Raw genomic sequence first — 21,453 nt, forward strand, 5'->3', positions numbered from 1 at the left:
ATATTGGCTGAAATCTCAAGTTTTTGGAGATAGTACTAAGTTTTGATTTTTTGTATACTCTAAAACCTCCATTTGTTTCTTCAACAATTCCATCGGCAGCAACTTTTCGCCCTTTTTAAAACAATAACTTTCATTGGTACTTACAATCCTAATTCAGCCATACAAGCTGTGCAGTGTAACAATTCCAGCGGTGTTCACATGCTGTACATAGACATACAGACAAAGCCCCTAGCATATATTAACCAATTGTTTCAGTTTTGATCACTTGTCATATTGCTATTTAAAATCATGAAGCTATCTTACAGAAATTACATTGCCTTAAAGATGCCTCTTCTGTCACCTTTTCTATGTCATTTCACAAACTCACTTTAATCTACACAGAAAAGTAGCAAACACTGCTTAGGAGTGAGGCTTACATTTCTGTCATTCTTCCATATTCAACAAGTAGTAACTACAATATTAAATACAACTTGGGGTTAAAGTTGGTACAGTCATTTTAGTAGCATGAATACAATGTTTAACATACTATGTGACTGAAGTCTTTTATGGGCAGAGAAATGTCATAGTAAGAAAAGATTAGTCATTGAGGACTGCAGTCCCTTGCGCTCCACCATTCTCTCCACGGGAGAGAAAAAGCACAGAAGAGCCATTTTAGACTGTGGGGTTTATCTCTGATAAAGGAAGATTGTGGTGTATTTTCATGTGTTTTTCTTCATTTTAGAGAACAGCCTAATATTTCTATTTGCTTTTTAACGGAAAGTGGACCTTGTAACATTGTTGTCACTGGATTATCTAAGGCGGTTTGCTTTCAATTAAAGGGCATATAAACCTACCTCATAAAGCAGGCTGGAATCTCCAGGTGCAACATCTAAGAGCTAAAAGCACTGAGCAGACAAGCAAAAGGTGATTAAGGTTGACAACAAATGTAGAGGGACTTTATTGAAGATTGTAGTTCAAATATTTATTTTTCAAGGTTGTTGAAAAAGTAGGAACATGTGGCTATAATACAAAGCAGGGCCAATATTGTTGCTTAAAGCTGTCTCATGTTCACAGATAAGTCATAATTTCCTTAAGTCTGCTTTCTAGTCTGTGTGCTAATAGTGTGGGGGAAGAATGGGGAAATACAATTTTAGTGACCTTTCAGGTTTGAGGATTATGACCCTCAGTACAAATTAACAGTGATTATAGTAGAGCATTTTGGAACAAGAACTATTTAAGAAAAGGCAGGTTTTTAAGGAACATTTGATAGTGGTTCTTTTTCATTCCTCATGATTTACAAGTCCCCTCACTTCCTATAGGTATTTTTCAATTGTGTGTTTACTATTTCGGGGGACAGTGAAGGACCACCTAAGGACATGCTGCCCTATCCTGCCCTTATTCCGATCTTCTATCACTCATGTCAGCTTCCTCAGTAATAGCTATGCAGTGCTTCTTGAATAGTACTTGATTGAGATATCTGCAATTTATGTGAAGTTTTTAATTTTTTTCTCTCCCTGACATCTTTTTTTTTTTTTTTTTTTAAATATATTCCATTGATTCTTCACAGAGAGGAAGGGAGAGAGATAGAGAGCCAGAAACATCAATGAGAGAGAAACATCGATCAGCTGCATCCTGCACACCCCCCACTGGGGATGTGCCCACAACCCAGGCAAACGCCCCCGACTGTAATCGAACCCGGGACCCCCCAGCCCACAAGCCGACGCTCTATCCACTGAGCCAAACCGGCTTCGGCTCCCTGACATCTTTAAAGTACTGAATAGAAAGCTGTATCTGTCTTTCATAGATAGTAAAATGACTATAGGACTTGTCTCTACTTTTTATTTAGTGGCTTTTCATAAGAGGGACTCCACAACACATTTTCAGAGTTCCCACAGTGGACAATCAGGCATTTTTAAATTCCAGAATGTATTTGAGCTCTCCTAGACACTCAATACAAAGATGAATAAAAAGGTCCCCAAATATAAGAACAGAAGAGTACATGCCAAGGAAGCATCTCCAAAGGGGCTCCAAGTATTGGTAGGAGGTTGAGAAAGTCTTATTGGATGAAAGTGAATTATTGCCTAAAACATAAAATAGGAGGAGGAAAAATTGAAGCCAGTAATACCCCTTGCAAAAACTATTTGCCACTTAAATCTGAGTATTGTAGAATGGTTTGCATATGTTTAGAAACCTGTACAGACTTCCCCAAAGCTTTGGCTTTGTGCAAATTCATTCACAACTGACAGTTTGTTAGACATGATGACAGGTAAGACATTCAAAATTCTACAACAGCCACATCTGTCCAGAAGGGAGACCTCTTGGGGCATGTTGTGCTTGTAAGTCCGCATGAGACTGATGGAGTAGGAGTCATTCATATCAGGCCCAGTTTAAGCAGCCTTGATGTGGAGAGTCTGATTGGAATTAGTAGCAATCTAATGGCTGCTATTAGTTTTCTTTCTCCCCCTAACTTCTGGGGTAATGCATGAATAAAATGCTACTTTTAACATGTACTAATAACAACTTTAGCAGAGCTCTGTTTCAGTCCCAGTTAAGGCTATCAAGTTATAGTCTATTACTGTCTTTAAGAGTCATGTCTTCCTATTAATGTAGAATCTACCTAGAGATGGCCCAGTCTTCAACGCTTTAAACTGATTTTTCCAAATGACATTTTTGCCCAGCACTAGAAATTTTTTTAATGTGGACTCAGTAATGCCAGGAGTAAAAAAGTTCAGTTTGGAAGCAAAAAAAAATTTGCATGAGCTTATAGGAACATGTGCTTCCTGGTTTCATCAAGAAAGAAGATTCAGCCCAACCAGTGCGGCTCAGTGGCTGCCTCCTGCACATGCCCTGACCAGGAATCGAACCATGACCTCATAGGTCAGGGCATGTGCAGGAGGCAGCCAGTGATTCTCATCATTGATGTTTCTCTCCCTCTCCCTCTTTGAAATCAATAAAAATACATTTCTAAAAGAAGATTCAGCCTAGCTGGTGTGGCTCAGTGGTTGAGCATCGACTGGTGCACCAAGAGGTTGCTGGTTTGATTCCAGATCAGGGCACATGCCTGGATTAGGGCACATGCCTGAGGTTGCACGCTTGATCCCCAATAGGGAGCGTGCAGGAGGCAGCTGATGGATGTTTCTCTCAATGTTTCTGTCTCCCTCTAAAAACATCAATAAAATCATTTAAAAAATAAAAACAATTTCTGGGACCAATCTGTTTGGTCAAGTGATGAGACTGATGGGTCTGGATTTTTTTCCTTCAATGTAAAAATAGATGATTGCATAGAAGATAGTGAATAGAATGTTAAAACTGTCAGTTGTATCACACATAGCATAGAACAATGAATATTTTACTTCTGTGCAAGACATACATTTTGGAGGCCACCCAAAGTATAAATGAATATGACTCTTCAAGGGCCATATTCTATGAGTTTAAAAAAGCCTAAATCCGAACATGAAAACTTTGCACAGCTGTTCTAAAAGAATGTACTGCCTTTGCCCTTGGTAATTTGAAAGCTTCAAGATGATCTACTCAGTCAAAATCAAAGATGGGTTTACTATGTTTGGTCAATCAAGCAGCTTAAATCTTGCAAGAGTTCTTTACCTAGTGATGTAAACTTCATGAAAGAGAATGATAGCCAACAGCCTAAGGGAGGTGGGCCAATTAGGAAGAGTGATAGGGGACTGGGAGCTGTTTGCCTTAATGGAGATAAGGGCATCTGCTGCCAAGACCAAAACAAACACTCAACTTGGCACATGGTCCAGTCAAAAACGAGACTGCCTGTGGGTACGGTTGGCACTTCCTGCTGGCTTGAAATGGACCTACAAAGAAATAGTTTCAGGAAATAAAAGGAGTGTGAACCAATGTGAGTAATGAAAACACAAATCTAAAAGATCTGGATTTTAGATTTAGCTCCACTAACTAGTGTGTAATTGTGGCAGGCCATTTCATTGCTCCTTGTCTGTCTCCACATCTACAAAATGGAAATATGTGCACTGACCTCAGGGGTGTTGAGAGATCATATAATAGAAGTTATCTTTAAAAAAATCAGTAGTATTTTTAGTTTCAGGTCATTTTCCAAAATTTTGAGGGCAAAGATATGCTACAAAATGATAGTTGCTTTTTCTGGACATAATCTCATTACCATCATTTGGAGCATATGACCCTAACAATGCTCAAGCATGAGCTAGTTGCTGTCAAATTAAGAAACACAACAAGCAAACATAAACAACAGAGAACACTGCCATCTAAAGTCAGTGAATCACTCCTGGTGTTATTCTCCAAAATAACAGAACTGTCCATTAGCAGATGGTCTTTAAGTCGGAATCAATGTGAAGATTTTACTGTAATGAGGCCAACCTGGCAGAAGCTCTGGTCCCAGTGGTAAGATAAAATCACGGAATGCAGAGCAGAGGATAATTGGTAGTATTCATTTTGAGTGACTGATTAATGAGGTACTCATAAAAGCAATGTGATCTAGTAGGAGGAGGGGGGAAAGAAGGGTTATGAGTCAAAATAGCCAAGAGTAAAATACAGGGCTTCCAGTATGTTGCAAATGAGCCTCTATGTTGGCAATGAAAATGGCAGTGGCTTAAACAAGATAGAATTTTCTCTCAAGTAAAAATCCAAGTAGGGCTGACTGGTAGGGCACTCCATGGGGATGAGACCTGGGAACTGTCTTGCCTGTCTTGTGCTCTGTCCTGTGTGACCTCCATTTTCAAGGGTGCTGCCACATGTGGTTCTGCTGTTCAGGTCCTGCATGTGGTTAAAAGGCTGAAGTAGCAACTGAAATTGAGCCCAGGATCAACATATCAGGTATCCTAGGGCACTGGTTGAGTTGGCCTTGAGGAAGTGGGGCCTTTAAAAAAATTCACTCAAAGGGACTACCTGGGTCCCAAGTTCTACCGAGAGGGCGGGCCTTTTCCTAAATTGCACAGCAGCTCTCTTTAGGTGGTGATCCTGATGATTCAAGATGGTGTTCCCAGTCCCAACCCTTTTGTGCACATTCCATTTAGCAGCAAGGAAAAACAAGGACAAACCCCTCTTAAAAGTACTTCCAACAAACTAAACATGTCACATCTGCTTTTGTCCCATTGTTCAGAACACAGACACTTGGCCACTGCAAAGGGGGCTGGGAAATGTTTCTATTTTGGGTGTCTATGTAGACTATAAAAACTCCAGAATGAAGGACAGAATACATATTTAGGAACAGCTAAACATCTCTGCTACACTGCCATCAAATAGAGGACTAGTAAACAATATAGGTGAGGTTAGTGTCTGGAACCTTGCTTGTTCTAATCTCTAAAAAAACTTTTTAATGGTGAACCATGAAAATCTTCATTTTATCAATAGGCCTTCAGGTAGTGAAATAACCTTCCATCACTTTGGTACCAATGCCCTTTGAAATGAGACTGCACCCTTCTGCTTCAGGTGATGCCACGTACTTCTTAATCAGCTCTGGACATTTTTATGCAATGCCCCACACTGAATCAGGCATGTAACCAACCCAACAAACCATTTTGCATCCCATTGTCCATAAACTATTAAAATTGAAAAAAAAAATTTTATTCCTCCTTTTTGTGGCCTACATCCTTATTGTTGCTTCCAGTAAACCTCTCAGTGGTTAGCAAGTTTTAGCCAAAATGTCAAGCTATGGAATAGAGTTTTAAAATTTGGCCGAAACCGGTTTGGCTCAGTGGATAGAGCGTCGGCCTGCGGACTGAAGGGTCCCAGGTTCGATTCCGGTCAAAGGCATGTACCTGGGTTGCGGGCACATCCCCAGTAGGAGATGTGCAGGAGGCAGCTGATCGATGTTTCTCTCTCATGGATGTTTCTAACTATCTCTCTCCCTTCCTCTCTGTAAAAAAATCAATAAAATATATTTAAAAAAATAAATAAAATAAAATTTGAGGAGCTAATCAGATAAGTATCAGACACACATGACCTGCAAATCTCTTCAATGAAAAGGGGACCTTTTCTAATCTCCATGCTCTATTTTGCTCTTGATTTTTACAGTTAATTGGAAAATGAACTTTGTTGATGGATGGTAGTATATTATGGGTATTTTATTAACACCATTTTATAGATGAGCACTCAGGAAGGGAAGGGAAGAAACTTGCCCAAGGTCACACAACTGTTAAGGGTTAGAGCTGGGATTTGAACTTGGGCCACCTGACCTATGAATCTGAATGTTCAACCACTATGTGGTATTCCTCCTCAAAGGAACCACTCAATGCGTATTTACTAAATGATAGAATTAATCTAAATGTGTACTACACAAATTGTAGAAAAATGTAAACAGGATGGAGATGTCTACAAAGTTCTATAAATATTTCTTAGTCAATGCTTTAGCCAACATTTTCACTCATTTTTCTTTAATTTGAATATAAATTTTCTGTCTGCCTCCACCACTCTGCTTTTGTCTACTCTCAGGATTACTGCTTTTTCTTTTGTCTCCTGTTCTCCCTGGCCCTAGGGGTGATAGCTCAATTCCCCATTAAGACCAAACTCCTGGGGCAGTAGAATGCAGTCCTCTGACTTGAGCTTGCATCAGAATCCCCTGGCTCATTTTTTTTTTAAATATTTCTTTATTGATTTTTTACAGAGAAAGGGAGAGGGATAGAGAGTTAGAAACATTGATGAGAGAGAAACATTGATCAGCTGCTTCCTGCACACGCCCTACTGGGTATGTGCCCGCAACCAAGGTACATGCCCTTGACCGGAATTGAACCTGCGACCCTTGAGTCTGAAGGCCGATGCTCTATCCACTGAGCCAAACCGGTTAGGGCTCCCCTGACTCATTAAAACACACACACACACAGCTGGGCTCCATCTCCAGAGTTTTGATTCAGTAGGTCTGGAGTAAAGCCTGAGAATGTGAATTTCTAACAGTTTCCTAGGGACCAGACTTGGAAAATCATTAATGTAGTTGCTCAACGAAATGCCTCGAAGAATGATAGTTCTTATTAGTGAGTTTGGGAGAGGCATGACCTGCTTGGGTAATCCCTATTCCTTTTTTTAAAAATTTGAAAGTAGGCCCGGCCAGTGTGGCTCAATGGTTGAGCGTCAACCTATGAACCAGGAGGTCATGGTTCGATTCCTGATCAGGGCACATGACTGGGTACCAGCTTGATCCCCAGTGGGGGGTGTGCTGGAGGCAGCCAATCAATGATTCTCCCTCATCATTGATGTTTCTATCTCTCTCTTCCTCTCCCTTCCTCTCTGAAATCAATAAAAATATATTTAAAAAAAATAAAGCTTTAAAAAAAAATTTTGGAACTAGGAACCAATTCTGCTGCTCCATGGAGTAACTATAGAGAGCTTGGTCTCCATGTGGGGAGGTTGTGGTCATCCAATGCTGCGGTGCCTTAGAAAAGAATATGGCTGACCCTGGAAAGCTCGCTTGCTGAGGTATTTAAACCACAGTCTGCAATGTTAAGTTTATGATTAGAAAATATGCTAGGTTGATCATCTCTGCCTTACTTTTTTTCTCACTTATTTAGAATTCAGGCCAAGAGAAAAGGTGCTGTTTATTGGAACCTTTCAAATCCAATATGAGGTTTGAGCTTTCAGCAATGTTGTATTTTGACCTTGGCAGATTACTGAGGATTATAGAGGCAGTGTCTGCAGATGAATGCATGTTTTTATACAGACTACACTGGTATTAAGCAAGTCTGTATTTAAAAGCTGAGAAAAGAACAGGTCTCTTAGAATACATGGCATCACAGAGCCTTCTAGAGATCAAATCTCCTGTCCCCAGTGTTCCCAGGAAGGAACTGTGATTTGGGGGGCTGGGGCGGGAGAGTGCTGTGTGAAGATGGGAATAAAACTGCCTAGATACTCAGCTAATATCCTTCCCTGAGGGGACAGCCATATTTCTGGTTGCTCACAGCCCTTCTGGTTAAACCTGAAGAACTGAATTAAAAGAAGAAAACATAGTGAAGAATATGGGGAGAAATCATGTTCCCCCTCCTGATGTTTCCTTTCTATTATAGTTAAACTCCTGGGAGCATTCCATACTCGCACTGATTTCCTGTGGAGAGGATAAATGACCTATCTTAATAGAATTTTGGACAGTGGAGGTAGGCATTTTAGTTAGAAAGGGCTTGCTTGTGAGTGACAATAACCTCAACAAAAAGCCCTTCGCACTAGCTTGAGTGAAAAAGGGGGTCAGTTGAAGACATATAACAATCAACATGGAGATCTCTAAGAACAAGACAAAAAGCATGACCAGGCCACCTAGGAAATAGAACTTTCCAGAAAGTCCATTTCTCATGGAATTGCTTGCCTCCTTTCTGCTTGCTACATCTTTTGTTTTTCTCTACAGTATGGCTATTGCTGCTTCCCAAAACTTAAAAAAAAAAAAAAAATCTGGTAGATGCTTTTAAAATTTTTTAGTTGATTTTAGAGAGAAACACACACACACACACACACAGATTTGTTGATTTGTTATTCCACATATTTATGCATTCATTGGTTGATTTTTTTATGTGCCCTGACTGGGACGATGCTCTAATCAACTGAGCTATCTGGCCAGGCCCTCTCAAAACTTAAATGTACATATAATTTTGGCTTTTCATGGTGTCAGTGCTAGCCAAAATTCCGTTTGATCTTTCAGTTTAAGCACCCATCCCATCATCATCTGACTTAGACTGTTTTAGTGTCCTAATTCCAAATCCTTTGGCAAGAGTATCTGATTGATCTGGTTTAAGCCAAGGAGAATTTAACAGGAGTTGTGGCTGGGAAACAATTACAAATATGGGGCGTGACTGGGCTGGACAAGTACGTACCTCCAATCTGTCTCCCTTGGTAAGGAAAATCAAAATTAGTCACATATACAGAACAGGCCAATTCAAGAGCCCATGGTTGCCTGAGAGGGAGGTGACCCTGGTTGGTTCCTTAAGCATAGATGGTCAGGGTTTTGACCATGTGACCCTGACTTCTCCCTCTTACCACCATCAGTAAATGAATCAGATGGAGTCATGTGACCAAGAGATAGCCTGTCCGTTGTCTGGGCAGTGACCTGAGATGGCCTATCCCCCAAAGCCTTGCCCCACAGGGACAATGAACAATCTAATTCTTTCCCTTCTAGAGTTGGAGTGGAAGCTACACAGAAAGGCAAGGCAATAGTAGTACGTGAGGGTCCTAAAGTGAAACCTTGGGGAGGTTTGGTCCCTTTGAGGGGACAGTGGGCTGAAGTCATGAATAATACCAAGTTATAAAACCATGAGTTAGAGAAAAGTTACAGAATAGAGATGGTCATTGATAGCAATAGAAATGGTTGAAGCAAAAACAAAGAAAAACTGGGTCACTCAGGGGGTGAGAGATCCATAAATTAAACACTCCATTCCCAGAGAGCCTTCCACTTCTCACACCTCAGTAAGGTCCCTAGGTCAATTTTCCTGTCCCCATGTTCCCTTGAGACTCTTGTTCTTATTGCCACGTGTGCCTTTCCAATTAATTACTCTTCACTCTCCTTCATTACTTATGATCAAGGAAGCCTAACTAATCAGTTACTGAATATGTCACCTCAGTATTCTAATATCTATAGCTTGGAATTCAAAAGCGGGGAAGAAGAAAGACAAAAGGTGGAGTGAGAGGCAGACAAATAAGGACTTAAAAACAGCTAAAGAGAATAAGTGACAAGTGACTTGTCAACTTGGCTATCCATGATCTTTGAGCTGGTACGTTCTGTGACTTTATGCTGTGACTCCTGAGCTTCCTTGACCTTTATCTTCCCCTCTCACTACCTGGGGAGAGATAGCAACAGAAAGAATAGACTTTAAACCCACTATTGAGACATACTACTAAGCCAGGACAAGTGGAATAGGGAAACTGAGACAGATAGTTAAATAGCCAAGCAGTTTACAGCCATGTAGTAAATTAAAAAAATCCTATCTTCCCTAACTAAGGACACTTCTCTCCAACCAGAGGGTAAATAAATAGCTTAAATTGCCCTACTCCGGAAGATAGAAACCAGAATTCCAATTAGTGGCATTTGTACCAACCACACCCAATGACAGATTAAGTTAGGGGACTAAATCTCATTTTGGTGCATCAGCATAAAGCTGATGAATATTTCCCCTTCCTGGAGGTTGGGGGTGGGATGGGATGGATGGAGGAGGGGGTGGGACTGAAAGTTCCAACCTCTAATCACATGGTGGTTCCCTGGAAATCCATAGGTGACCTTGGGACTTCCCAAAATTCACCTCATTATCATAACAAGAGACACCTTCCAGGCTCTCATCACTTGGGAAATTCAAAGGATTGTAGGAGCTCTGTGCCATGAAGGGGGACCAAAACCAAATATATATTTCTTATTATCAATCACAATATCATACCCTTCAGGAAGACTAACACAGTAATTCACTTAAAACATTGAGAACTGAGAAGTTAGCCATTATTTAATCTGGCTTCTCACTCACAATAATGGACTTTCTTTGATATCCAAGACATCTGATGAATGAATCTTACTTAGATTAAGCTCACCTCTGTCTTTCTGAATCGTTCGCCAACTAGTTCTTGTTCACTGAAAGAGTAATTCAGCTTATTCCATGACTGCCTTTCAAGTTTGATTAAATAAAACCCAAGTTTTAATCCTAGCTCCTCATCTTTGACCTTAGATGTCACCTATCACTTTCACTCTCAATTTCTTCATCTGCAAAATGGCAAGTCCTGCTTTGCTCATGTCATAGGGTTGTTGAGAAACGGCAAACCCAGAAACCATTTATTAAATATTTACTGTGTTCCAGGTGCTGTGATGAGAACTTCATACACACTGAGTTATTAATACTCCCATCCCTATGAGACTGGTGGTATTTTCACATGGGAGACAGTTGAGGCTGGGTAGGTAGTAGGTAGTAAGGCGGTAATAAAACCAGGATTTGAACGCAGGTCTGTCTGGTAGCAAACCCTTGGGCTTAACCATTTTACTCTTTGGTCTGCTATGGACTGGTATTTAAGAAGGCACTAAGTAAATTTCAATTATTCAAATATTTCAAATGTTTTCCTTTAGACCAGCAGTTCTCAACCTGTGGGTCGCGACCCCTTTGGCGGTGGAATGACCCTTTCACAGGGGTCGCCTAAGACCATCCTGCATATCAGATATTTACATTACAATTCATAACAGTAGCAACATTACAGTTATGAAGTAGCAATGAAAATAATTTTATGGTTGGGTCACAACATGAGAAACTGTATTTAAAGGGCCAGAAGGTTGAGACCCACTGCTTTAGATTGTTTTTCTTCAGGTGAAACATTTTGGTTTTTCTCAATTATTTTTTGGTGAGTTATTATTTCCCTACCCAATATCATTAGACTCATTGTCCTCATGGAGAGACATGTTTTTCATGTCCCACTTAAAATGTAGTAAACAGAACAGAAGTCATGTCCTCAGGTGACCAGAGCTGGAGAAACCCATATTCCATGTTTCCCGGCTCATCACATCTATTTTCCACCAGTTTCTGAATCCAGATAAGCTAAAGCTTTGTTATTCTCTCACCCAATTGGCTTCAAGGGCCAAACATGAACGTGTGTTTGAGTCGAATGGGTCAGTGTAGAATCTGAGTTCGATATCTTCAGAAATGTTCACAAAAAGGACATTGAAGCAGGGGTGTGGTTACAGATCCCCCAACCCCTTCACTTACAGGGAAACGCTACCGTAACCTAACTGTACTTTAGGGCCTCTGTAGCCTAAGGGAGAAACTTGTTGGTGTTTAGTGGCTTGGAGGGAGATAGTCTCTTTTCCTGACAAAGTTGACTGTAATATAAAATTTCTGAATTCTAAAGAGCACGAATGGAGCTAGAATGAGCCCAGTGAGCCCCATCAAAGCTAATAGGCCCCTGAGCTACAAATAATGAGCAGATTAACAAAAAACACAAGACTGTCATTTTTTCAGACGTTAGAGCTTTTTTAGTTCTAAATGAACAGGGTTTTGCTAATTTTATTACCTTTTACTGCCATGCTTTTCTATTTTTGGCCAAAACAAAATGAAAAGATATTTTCTATTTCGTATAAGAATGGTTTTCCCCAGTAACACTTGTGAGAAAAAAAACATGTGTTATAGCCACTTAATATATTTGTACGTTAAAATGCCACTCAAAACAGTTTGTTGTAGGTGGCATATGAATAGAGGGGCTAAAAATGGTGAGTTTTATTGATGGAACTGGTTGAATGCTAAAGCAAAGGTAGCTCCTTTTTGAATAAGATCTTAGTTTAGCAGGTGCCTTTCCTGAGAGATCTTTCTTGACGTCTGTATCTAAAGTAACATCCCTATCACGGTCATGCCATTCAGATTCATTTTCTTCATCTTTCCTTCAGAATTTCATTATTTATATTTGCTTATTGTCTATCTCTCATCCACTGGAATGAAAATCCCAGACCTTGTCTTGTTATCCCATGTGCAGAGAACACTGCCCATGATAGTCATGGTGTTGACCGAATGAGTCCATTTTTGAAAGCATAAAAAATTATTACCCACTTACTCTAGGCTAGCCCACCAGTTTATGTTCTTTAGATTTGTTTTTTTTTTTTTTTTGCTGCTCATAAGTCAGTCAATGTTTATTATATATCTTTTCTCCTTTTCACTGTAGATTTATTTATTTGTGGGTGTAATTCCAGTCATTCTGATTTTCTGTATTGTAGTGGAGAGCCTTTAGTAGACACTTAATAGAGCAGTGTTTGGTGTGAGGTGTAGTATAGCTAGATTTTCCTAATGAAGCAATAGAGTTTAAGGATTTTTAAATAAATAAATTTGAGTGGATTATTTCCCCTTTAAACATTATTTTAAAATATTTTTATTAATTTCAGAGAAGATGGGAGAGGGAGAGATAGGAACATCAATGATGAGAGAGAATCATTGATTGGCTGACTCCTGCATGCCCCCTACTGAGGATAGAGCCCGCAACCCAGGCATTTGCCCAGAGCTGTGACCTCCTGGTTCATAGGTTGATGCTCAACCACTGAGCCACACCAGCCGGGCTAGAAAAGTATTTAACTGACTTCTTTTCTTGAGTGTGCGAGAAAGGGGTGGGCTTCCGGGATTATGTTCCTAACTTTGGGCACCCAAAAGCAAATATGTTGAGAGGAAAAACTGAAATCCATTGCTCTGGAGACAACTTTTGTATTTGCTACCTGGGCTCAGAGGAGTTAGATTAAGAGGAATAAGAGTGTGTTCTAGTCCTTGTTTCAGCAGAAGACAAAGTGTTGACTGTACAGTAGGACTCCATTGGATGCCTGTTAACTAGGTTAGATTGAAGCATGTGGTTATACTAGTATCTGATGGATGGTGGGAAACTCAGTGCTAGGTACCCTGAGGGACCTTAGTAAATATGGGTTGATCTTAATAATAATGCTGGGCCTCTAACAGTACTTAATGGTTTCATTTTCTAATCTGTAAGGGGAGATCAGGAAAAACCCTGCTGAAACTGGGAGGGTCTGGCCCAAAGTGTTTATAAAAATCATTTCATATCTTATGTTTTGGGGACTAGAAACCAAAGGGGAACAGTGTATTTCCTTATGCCCTGGGAGTTTCATGTCCTTATGTTTTGACCTTGACATGGTCATGGAATATGGTGTGTTTTTTGTTTTTTTTGGTGCTGAATAATAGCTTTCTTTTTTTCTTTTTTAAATCTTTATTGTTGACAGTATTACATAAATAATATTTTTAAAATTTATTTTAATTTTTATTGAATTTCTTGGGATGACATTGGTTAATAAAATTATATAGGTTTCAAGTATAAAATTCTATAATACATCATCTGTAGTTATATATATACTAGAGGCCCAGTGAATGAAAATTTGTGCACTTGACGGGGGGGTCGGGGAGGAGGGTGGCAGTGAGCAGTCCCTCAGCCCGGCCTGTGTCCTTTTGTAGTCTGGGACCCCTTGGGGGATGTCCACCTGCTGGCTTAGGCCTGCTCCCTGAGGGATTGGGCCTAACCTGGCAGCCAGGCATCCCTCTGGCAGCCCAGGAGCCCTTGGGGGATGTCTGACTAACAGCTTTGGACCACTGGGGAGCAGGCCTAAGATGTTAGTCGGACATCCTTAGATGGACATTCTTAGCGCTGCTGCTGTGTTGAGTGTCTGCCCCCTGGTGGTCACTGTGTGTCATAGCGACCAGTTGTTCCACCATTAGGGTCAATTTGCATATTACTCTTTTATTATATAGGATATAATATATAATTTTAATTTTTTTATTTTGTGAGTACGCTTATTATAGCTGGGGACAGTGAAGCAAAGGAAGGGCGTAGGGTAGAAGAAGCAACAGGAGATCTAGGCGAGGCTGCTTTGGCTCTCTAGACACGTTAGAGGAAAGAAGTGACCCGAGGTGGGTCTGCTGTCACCTCACAGGAGAATAAGAGAAAAAAGCAATATGTTTTCTTTAAAGGAAAATTTTATAGAAAAACCATGTTCATATTAAATAATTTTAAGGTTGATTTGGTATGTATATATTTCTATTTTTTTCTTTTCACATTGCACAAGAAATAGGTTCTGGCTATGAAATCCAAACTATCCCTGGGACAATCAGCTTCACCGAGTCATTTGTCATGACAAATGGCTTATCAATCACAGTTAAAACAGTCCAGGATTTGGTTAAGACATTTTTTTTCGTTCTTGTGAAAGATTTACTTCTTAAGGTAAGTCCAAAATATCTAACATATTGAGGTGTAAATACTTAGACAGAAAGTGTACTTACACATCAAAAGTCAAAAACATTTAGGAGACCATATATTTGCCTATGGGCTCAATAAAAGATTTAAAAATATTTTCTTTTATAGTCACACATTTTATTACAAATTTATTTTGTACCCAATAGAAAAGCAAGTTTGGAATCTATTTACAAGTACTATACACTTACATATATTATATACAGTTAATGAATTTAAAGAAAATGGGCAGAGAAACAATATATATGGAAGAATATGCCACTGTACATGGTTTATTATCATGGTCCTTTGTATTACTGAATCTTTACCGTAGTAATAAATACAGTTCTATATTTACACATATTATAAAACATCTCATAAATGTATTTCTTTCACTTCCAAGTTAAAACATCTGATCAAAATAAACATGCTTATATAAAAATAAATCTACCTAACGGTCTTTTGGTTTGAATGTATTGAAGCTAATGTAGTATAATAAAGTTACAAATTAATCCTTTGACCTTTAGTATTTAATAATCTTGCCTCTTAAAATACCTAACACATGTATTAAATATGGAATAAGCAGAGAAGTCATGTTCCTGACATCAAATGAGTTGATCCAAAGACAACACAGCTAAAACCAAGCTAAATAAACAGGATAATATGTTACCAAGTCTCTGTTGAGTCCAAAGTGATTTCAGACATTGTTGCTAGAGCTACTGGAGATGCATGTGTGAGAAGTTATGTTGGTGGATTTAATTTATGTCATGTCTGCATTTGATCATTACCTTAAGATACACATCAGTTTGAGTCAACTGATAAAACCTCTTTCGAAAAATGTGTGCTCGCCCAGGAGAAAGAAAAAAGAAATTCCAGGCTGCTTACCATATTCACTAGGTATGTCCATTGCCGGCAACGGACTTTTCTTCTGAGTTTTGGGCACCAAGGAGTTAAAATGAATTCAACAAGGCATTCCTCACCTGGAGAGGGTTGCCTTCATGGCAATTTAAGAATTTTAGTTCATCTTCCTCTCAAAATATTTGTAAGCAGTTTTATTCCACTGAGGATGGAACCATCTAGTGCTGATAAAATCCAGCATGTCTAAAAATGATGTGACTGTGAGCAAATTAATAATGCCTTATATTATCCATTCACTGGGTTGAGGGGAAATGGGTGACATGGAAGGATCCTTTTTGAGGAAAGGCAAAGGAGGACTAAAACATCTCCACGTGGTCATTAAAGTGAAATCCTGTTGGTTACAACTTTACTTGGTACCATAGGCCACTTAAAACCCTTATTTTCCTAATACTCCCAACCATCTTTTCATCTTTTGAGGAGTTGGGGGGTTGAAAACCTTTTTTGTGAGTAAGGGTCTCCCCCCACCCCTTAGAGGGGTGATTTTAAAAAGAATTCAATTGAAATAATGGAGAATCTCTTTTGAATATTTCCATCTGCTTAAAAAAAGTATGGGCTTCCCTAAATAGTGTGACTGACCTATCGCTTTGCTGAACAAATTATATAAGCAGCATTTAGACTTATTTTCCACTCCAGTCTCAATAGATTTCCACCTTTTTTCCACTGAGATACATATATTTTTTAAAACAAGTTTCAACTCTGTTTAGTTACTGCTCAGGTATACCCGACCTCACATTTTGGGGTTTTCAATTTTTGGAAACTTTTTCTCTCACATTTCATTAGAGACATGGGACAAAGGCCACAGATGAAAGATGACAGCTTTCGGTCTTCGGGTAAGTGGACGGCGACCCCGCGTTGGAAGGCAGGTCGTAGGCGATGCTGGCGCTGGTGAACGTCACCAAGGCTTGGGTCGAGTCGCAGGACTGTTTCTCAACATCGTCAGAGTTGATGGACATCAGGCTCGAGTGCTTGGACCTCGCCCAGAAGTGGGCTTGCTTCCCCAGGCTCCCCAGATCCTCCTTAAAGTGGGGGTTGAAGAGGATGTAGAGAAGGGGGTTGAGGCAGGCAGGGAGCGGGCCAATCACCAGGAGGATAAACTTGATGACCTCGGGGCCGATGAAGGTGAGGTTCAGCAGGGAGGAAAAGGACAGGAAGGCCACGGGGCAGTACAGGATGCAGTTGGTGAAGAGCAGCAGGGCGATGTGCTTCACCATCGAGCAGTCCCAGATGTTCTCCAGGTCTCCCTTCTCCAGGCTGCAGTAGAGCTTGGTGTAGGCGACGGTCATCACGAGGAAGCACAGGGAGTTGAGCAGGACCAGCGCCACCATGTAGCCCGTGGTGCTGGGCTCCCCGAAGGGCAGCGGCAGGCAGAGCGGGGAGGCGCTGTACTCGCTGCCGCCCAGCAGGGGCACCGTGGCAATGGTCAGCGCCAGCACCGCGCACAGCAGGATGATGGCTTTCAGGCTGGAAAAAGCTTTCGGTCCGAATTTGGCAGAGCATTTCACCGAGAACCCACGCTCCAGGGCTGCCAGCGTCAGCAGGAACACGGACGACTCCGAAGCAAAAATGGACAGGAACCCGACGACCTGGCAACCCACCCCCTGCTCCCACCACGCGCCGTGCCGCGCGAAGCTGCCGAAGGTGACCGCGTCCACGCCGGCCAGCACGGCGCTGGCGACGCCCATGAGCATGTTCACCGCCGCTATCAACCCGATGAGCAGTTTTATGGAGGAAATGTACAGGGGGGCTCGGAACACGGTGGACGTCACCAAGGCGTTGCCAGTGAGGGCCAGCACCGCAATGGTCCACACTCCAATTCTGATCAGCCAGCTCCCGAACAGGTACTCACAGAGTTTGAAGGGGCCTGCACGTCCAAGGAAGGAAAAGACTGGGTATCAAACGACAGCTTGTAACTTTTGCCAAATGACCTCTTTGTTTCTCTTATTAGGACACCAAAGAGAGTGGCCAATAGCAGCCACAGTAACACACTGTTTCCTTGTTGCACGTTCTTCAACTACTGCCATTACCGCCTTCCGCGGCACCCAGGGCGTCAGCACACCAAGGGCTCATGTTTTCAAACTACACACAGACATGCGGATGGGGAATTGAAATCACTTTCATTAAGGTCCCCCGAATACGGCAGTGTTGGGCCAGGTAAAAAGCCCCCCCCCCCCCATCGTCCCCGTCCCGTCCCCCCCGCCCCCTTCCCCCCCCCGCCCCCTTCCCCCCACCCCCCCCCGCCGCCGGAAATACTCCGTAATATTAGAAGAGGAAGTATGAATAATACGAAGGCATGTTTCTTGAACATCTCGTCTTGGGTTTAGAACGGCATTTGATGTTTGAGAGCAAGGGACATTCTAATTGGTGAAAATAAAATGTTAACCTTCCCAGCTATCTTTTTTCCAACTGGTCCATCCTGTTTCTGGGAATGGGACCATTTCTGAAGTCCACATATACAGATATTTTTTCTTGTATGTATAAGCCATTATTTGTTTTAACCAAATAGCTACTTAGGGAAGACTTAAAAGAAACCCCTTTAAAAAAATCAGTGATTACGGGAAGCAAGACGGTCGCATACTAGTTTAGGCTAAACTGATAATATCATGTTAAAAGTTACATGTGCTTCTTGCTACAGTTTCCATTAACTTGAATCAGAAGTCTCCCACAAAAATCTTGTTTATGAATGGAGACCAACTCCAGTCCGTGGGGAGGGGCACAGATCTTGCTTTGAAGTGTAGCCACTTTATTGCGGGCCTCAGAGTCAATGGTGGGGATTGCTGCTAAGGCCGCTCTGGCCTCCTTCTCACCTGGGGAAGGTGAGCATTGCACCGAATGGAGGGCTTTCAGGTCTTCCTCAAAGTCAAGCAGCAAATCTTCAAGATCACGCTCATCTGCAGGAATGAGAAGTCCTGGAGTGATTAGTCCTCTCTCTCTTTCCAGGGGACCAAATACCAGGGAGGATTGCCCTTGAACATGTTGTGTCACAAAGGAGACGGGAGGTCAGACATCCTGCTCTTTTCTGGGCTCTGGCTTCCTTAAGAGTCAATGATAGCCAAAACCAGTTTGGCTCGGTGGATAGAGCGTCAGCCTGCGGACTGAGAGGTCCCGGGTTCGGTTCCGGTCAGGGGCATGTACCTGGGTTGCGGGCACAGGATGTGCAAGAGGCAGCTGATTGATGTTTCTCTCTCACCGATGTTTCTAACTCTATCTCTCTCCCTTCCTCTCTGTGAAAAATCAATAAAATATATTTAAAAAAAAAAAAAAGAGTCAATGATAAAGTTGCCTGTGGATGTTTTCCTCAAGCTGCTATGTGATACAGTATTCCAGCAAAACTGGGGGGAGGGACATAACCTCAGGCTCCCAGTCATAACATCTGAGCTCTCTCATTTTGTTCTTGTTCCTGGAGCTCGTGATGTCCCCACATTGCACAGACCTAAATTAGACAGATATTTTTTATTTATCTGTATAAACTAGTATTTGTTTTAACCAAATAGCTTTCATAAAATTGGACCTTTCCAGTGGAAGAACCACTTTATCCAATTTTTTAACACTTCGATGGCTATAGTGCACATGTTCTGGGCTGTGCTCTCGGATAGCGCTTGGTTTAGGCAGCCACGACACAGGAATTCTGTGATCTAACACACTTCCCCAAAGAGGCCGATTTCATTGATCTGGCGAGGGCGGCCGTGAGTGTTTTTAAAAAGCCTCCATGTGATTCCTGGCCCAGGGTTGAGAATCACTTCTTTGAAAATAAACTCCATGAAGAACCTTGTGCCTCTTGCTCATTGTGTACATCTAGGGCCCAGAACACCGCCTGGCACATAGTAGGCACTCTAATTGTTTTACTTTGTTTTTTTTTAAGAGCAAAAACAAAAGCAAGGACAAGTGCAAGACACAACCTGTGGCCTAAAACAAAAAGGCGGAGGGGCAAGATATCGGCTCCTTAAACCGATGTGCAGGAGGAGATGGGAGGGCTTTGTGCAGACAGACTGAATCATACTTGCGTGGAATCAACAAATCATTCAGGCCCAGAGGAAGAAAAGCCAGTCTGTTTAGAATCTGCGCAAACATGCAAAGTTGGCAGGGGAAGGAAAATTGGGGCTGCCCAGAGCGCCTCCTCATTACCACAGGTGTGGTTTGAGGTGCATTGTTGCCTCTTTAAGTAAGGTCTTCAAGGAAAGCCAAGTGCTTCACAGACATGATCTCATTTCACCTTCCTGACAGATACCCCTGTGGGGGGAGCAGGGGAGAATGTTTTGGAATTAGTTAGATAAGAGGTTGGGTTCTTAAGCCCTTTCTGCCGAAATATGGAGGCATCTAAAATGCCCATATCCTCCACATAAGAATGAAAACAGATTCTATCTTCTAGAGAAAAGAGCCCAGAAGCATGCTTGAGAAACATATCCACAAAGATGAAGCCCTTTTAAAAGTTTATGGAAATATCAATATAAATATTAATAATTACCCCAATTTATACAATATATGCTAAGGAAGATGTAATAAGCATAAGAATTAAAAATTCACATACAGCCCTACCTGGTTTGGCTCACTGGATAGAGCGTCGGCCTGGGGACTAAAGGGACCCAGGTTCGATTCCGGTCAAGGGCATGTACCTTGGTTGCAGGCACATCCCCAGTAGCGGGTGTGCGGGAGGCAGCTGATCAATGTTTCTAACTCTCTATCCCTCTCCCTTCCTTTCTGTAAAAAATCAATAAAATATATTTGAAAAAATTCACGTACAGAAAAGATGAAGTTTTAGAATGAATACCCAAGGACCTTTCTCTTTCTCTGGGAGTCTCTAAAAGTGGGATGGACTCCCAACTTGCTGGGGTGATTACATAGGGAAGTGCCTGGAGTTTAGAAGATCTGTCTGATGACTTTTCAAGACCCTTCCAGACACAATTTCATCACCGGAACAGCTGGTCTTACCTTGAACTTGAAACATTCCAGCATCTTTCTTATGAAGATCATCTGTACTGCTGTTGTCACCTTTATTCCATTGATTAGAAATTTTATAAACATTTTCACATACTCCAAATGCACAGCACTGGTAAGCATAAGGCATTTCTATAACCCTGAATAAAACCAAAGAAAAAAACATACACTTAAAGAAGTGAATTGTAAAATAGTGTTCATCTTCTTTCACTCAATAACTCTTGATTTTGGGTTTTAGCCTTAATAAATAATCTAAAGTATTAACTATGTGCAAAGAGGTTTTATTACAGTGTTATTTATAATAATAATGGAGTTATTAAAATTATCGCTATGAAATGTTAATAATTGCTGAGGTTGAGTGACAGGTATATTATTTTCTCTATTTTTGTGTTTAAAAACTTCCATAATAAAAAGGTTAAAAAAGTGACTGCTAGGAAAATTGTAGCACCATTAAAAGGTGCTTATGGGCCTGACCATGGTGGCTCAGTGGTTGAGTGTCAACCTATGAACCAGGAGGTCACAGTTCAATTTTTGGTCAGGGTATATCTCCTGGTTGTGGGCTCAATCCCCAGTAGGGGGTGTGCAGGAGGCAGCCAATCAGTGATTTTCTCTCATCATTGATGTTTTTATCTCTCTCTCCCTCTCCTTTCCTCTGTGAAATCAATAAAAATATGTGGTTTTTTTTTTAAAAAGGTGCTTATGGTATGAAAATATATTAAGTGATGAAAACATAAAAGTTTGTATATGTACTATGATTCTAACAATTAAAAATACATTGGAAATAGAGTCTAGGAGGAAATAACATAAAAAGCTATTTAGGGGGCACTGTTACATTTTTTCCCCCTTTTTCAGTTTCCAAACTCTCTTTTGGTGTTCTGATTTTAAAAGTATATAAAAAGTACTTTGATTAAAAAAATACATGTATATAAATAATCTTTCAAGGGACCTCTTTATCGATAATAAGCATAACAGGTTTTA

The 21,453-nt window shown here is 41.0% G+C and overlaps 1 protein-coding gene across 3 annotated transcripts in view; it reads right to left on the reverse strand.

The window, feature by feature from the left end:
- Positions 1-14,299: 14,299 nt before the first annotated feature.
- The window catches only part of LGR5 (leucine rich repeat containing G protein-coupled receptor 5), a gene marked incomplete at its 5' end in the record, with an annotated part of 146,885 nt that continues 139,731 nt past the window's right edge, over positions 14,300-21,453 (reverse strand). For all 3 annotated transcript variants that reach the window (XM_081083292.1, XM_081083291.1, XM_081083290.1), the window contains 3 exons: positions 14,300-17,404; positions 18,348-18,431; positions 20,470-20,615. In XM_081083292.1, the coding sequence (XP_080939418.1) occupies positions 16,320-17,404; positions 18,348-18,431; positions 20,470-20,615 (1,315 nt within the window). In that variant the 3' untranslated portion in view covers positions 14,300-16,319. The remainder of the gene's footprint in view (positions 17,405-18,347; positions 18,432-20,469; positions 20,616-21,453) is intronic.

This window comes from Myotis nattereri, assembly GCF_964212035.1.
Source record: "Myotis nattereri genome assembly, chromosome: 2".
Taxonomy (NCBI): Eukaryota; Metazoa; Chordata; class Mammalia; order Chiroptera; family Vespertilionidae; genus Myotis; species Myotis nattereri.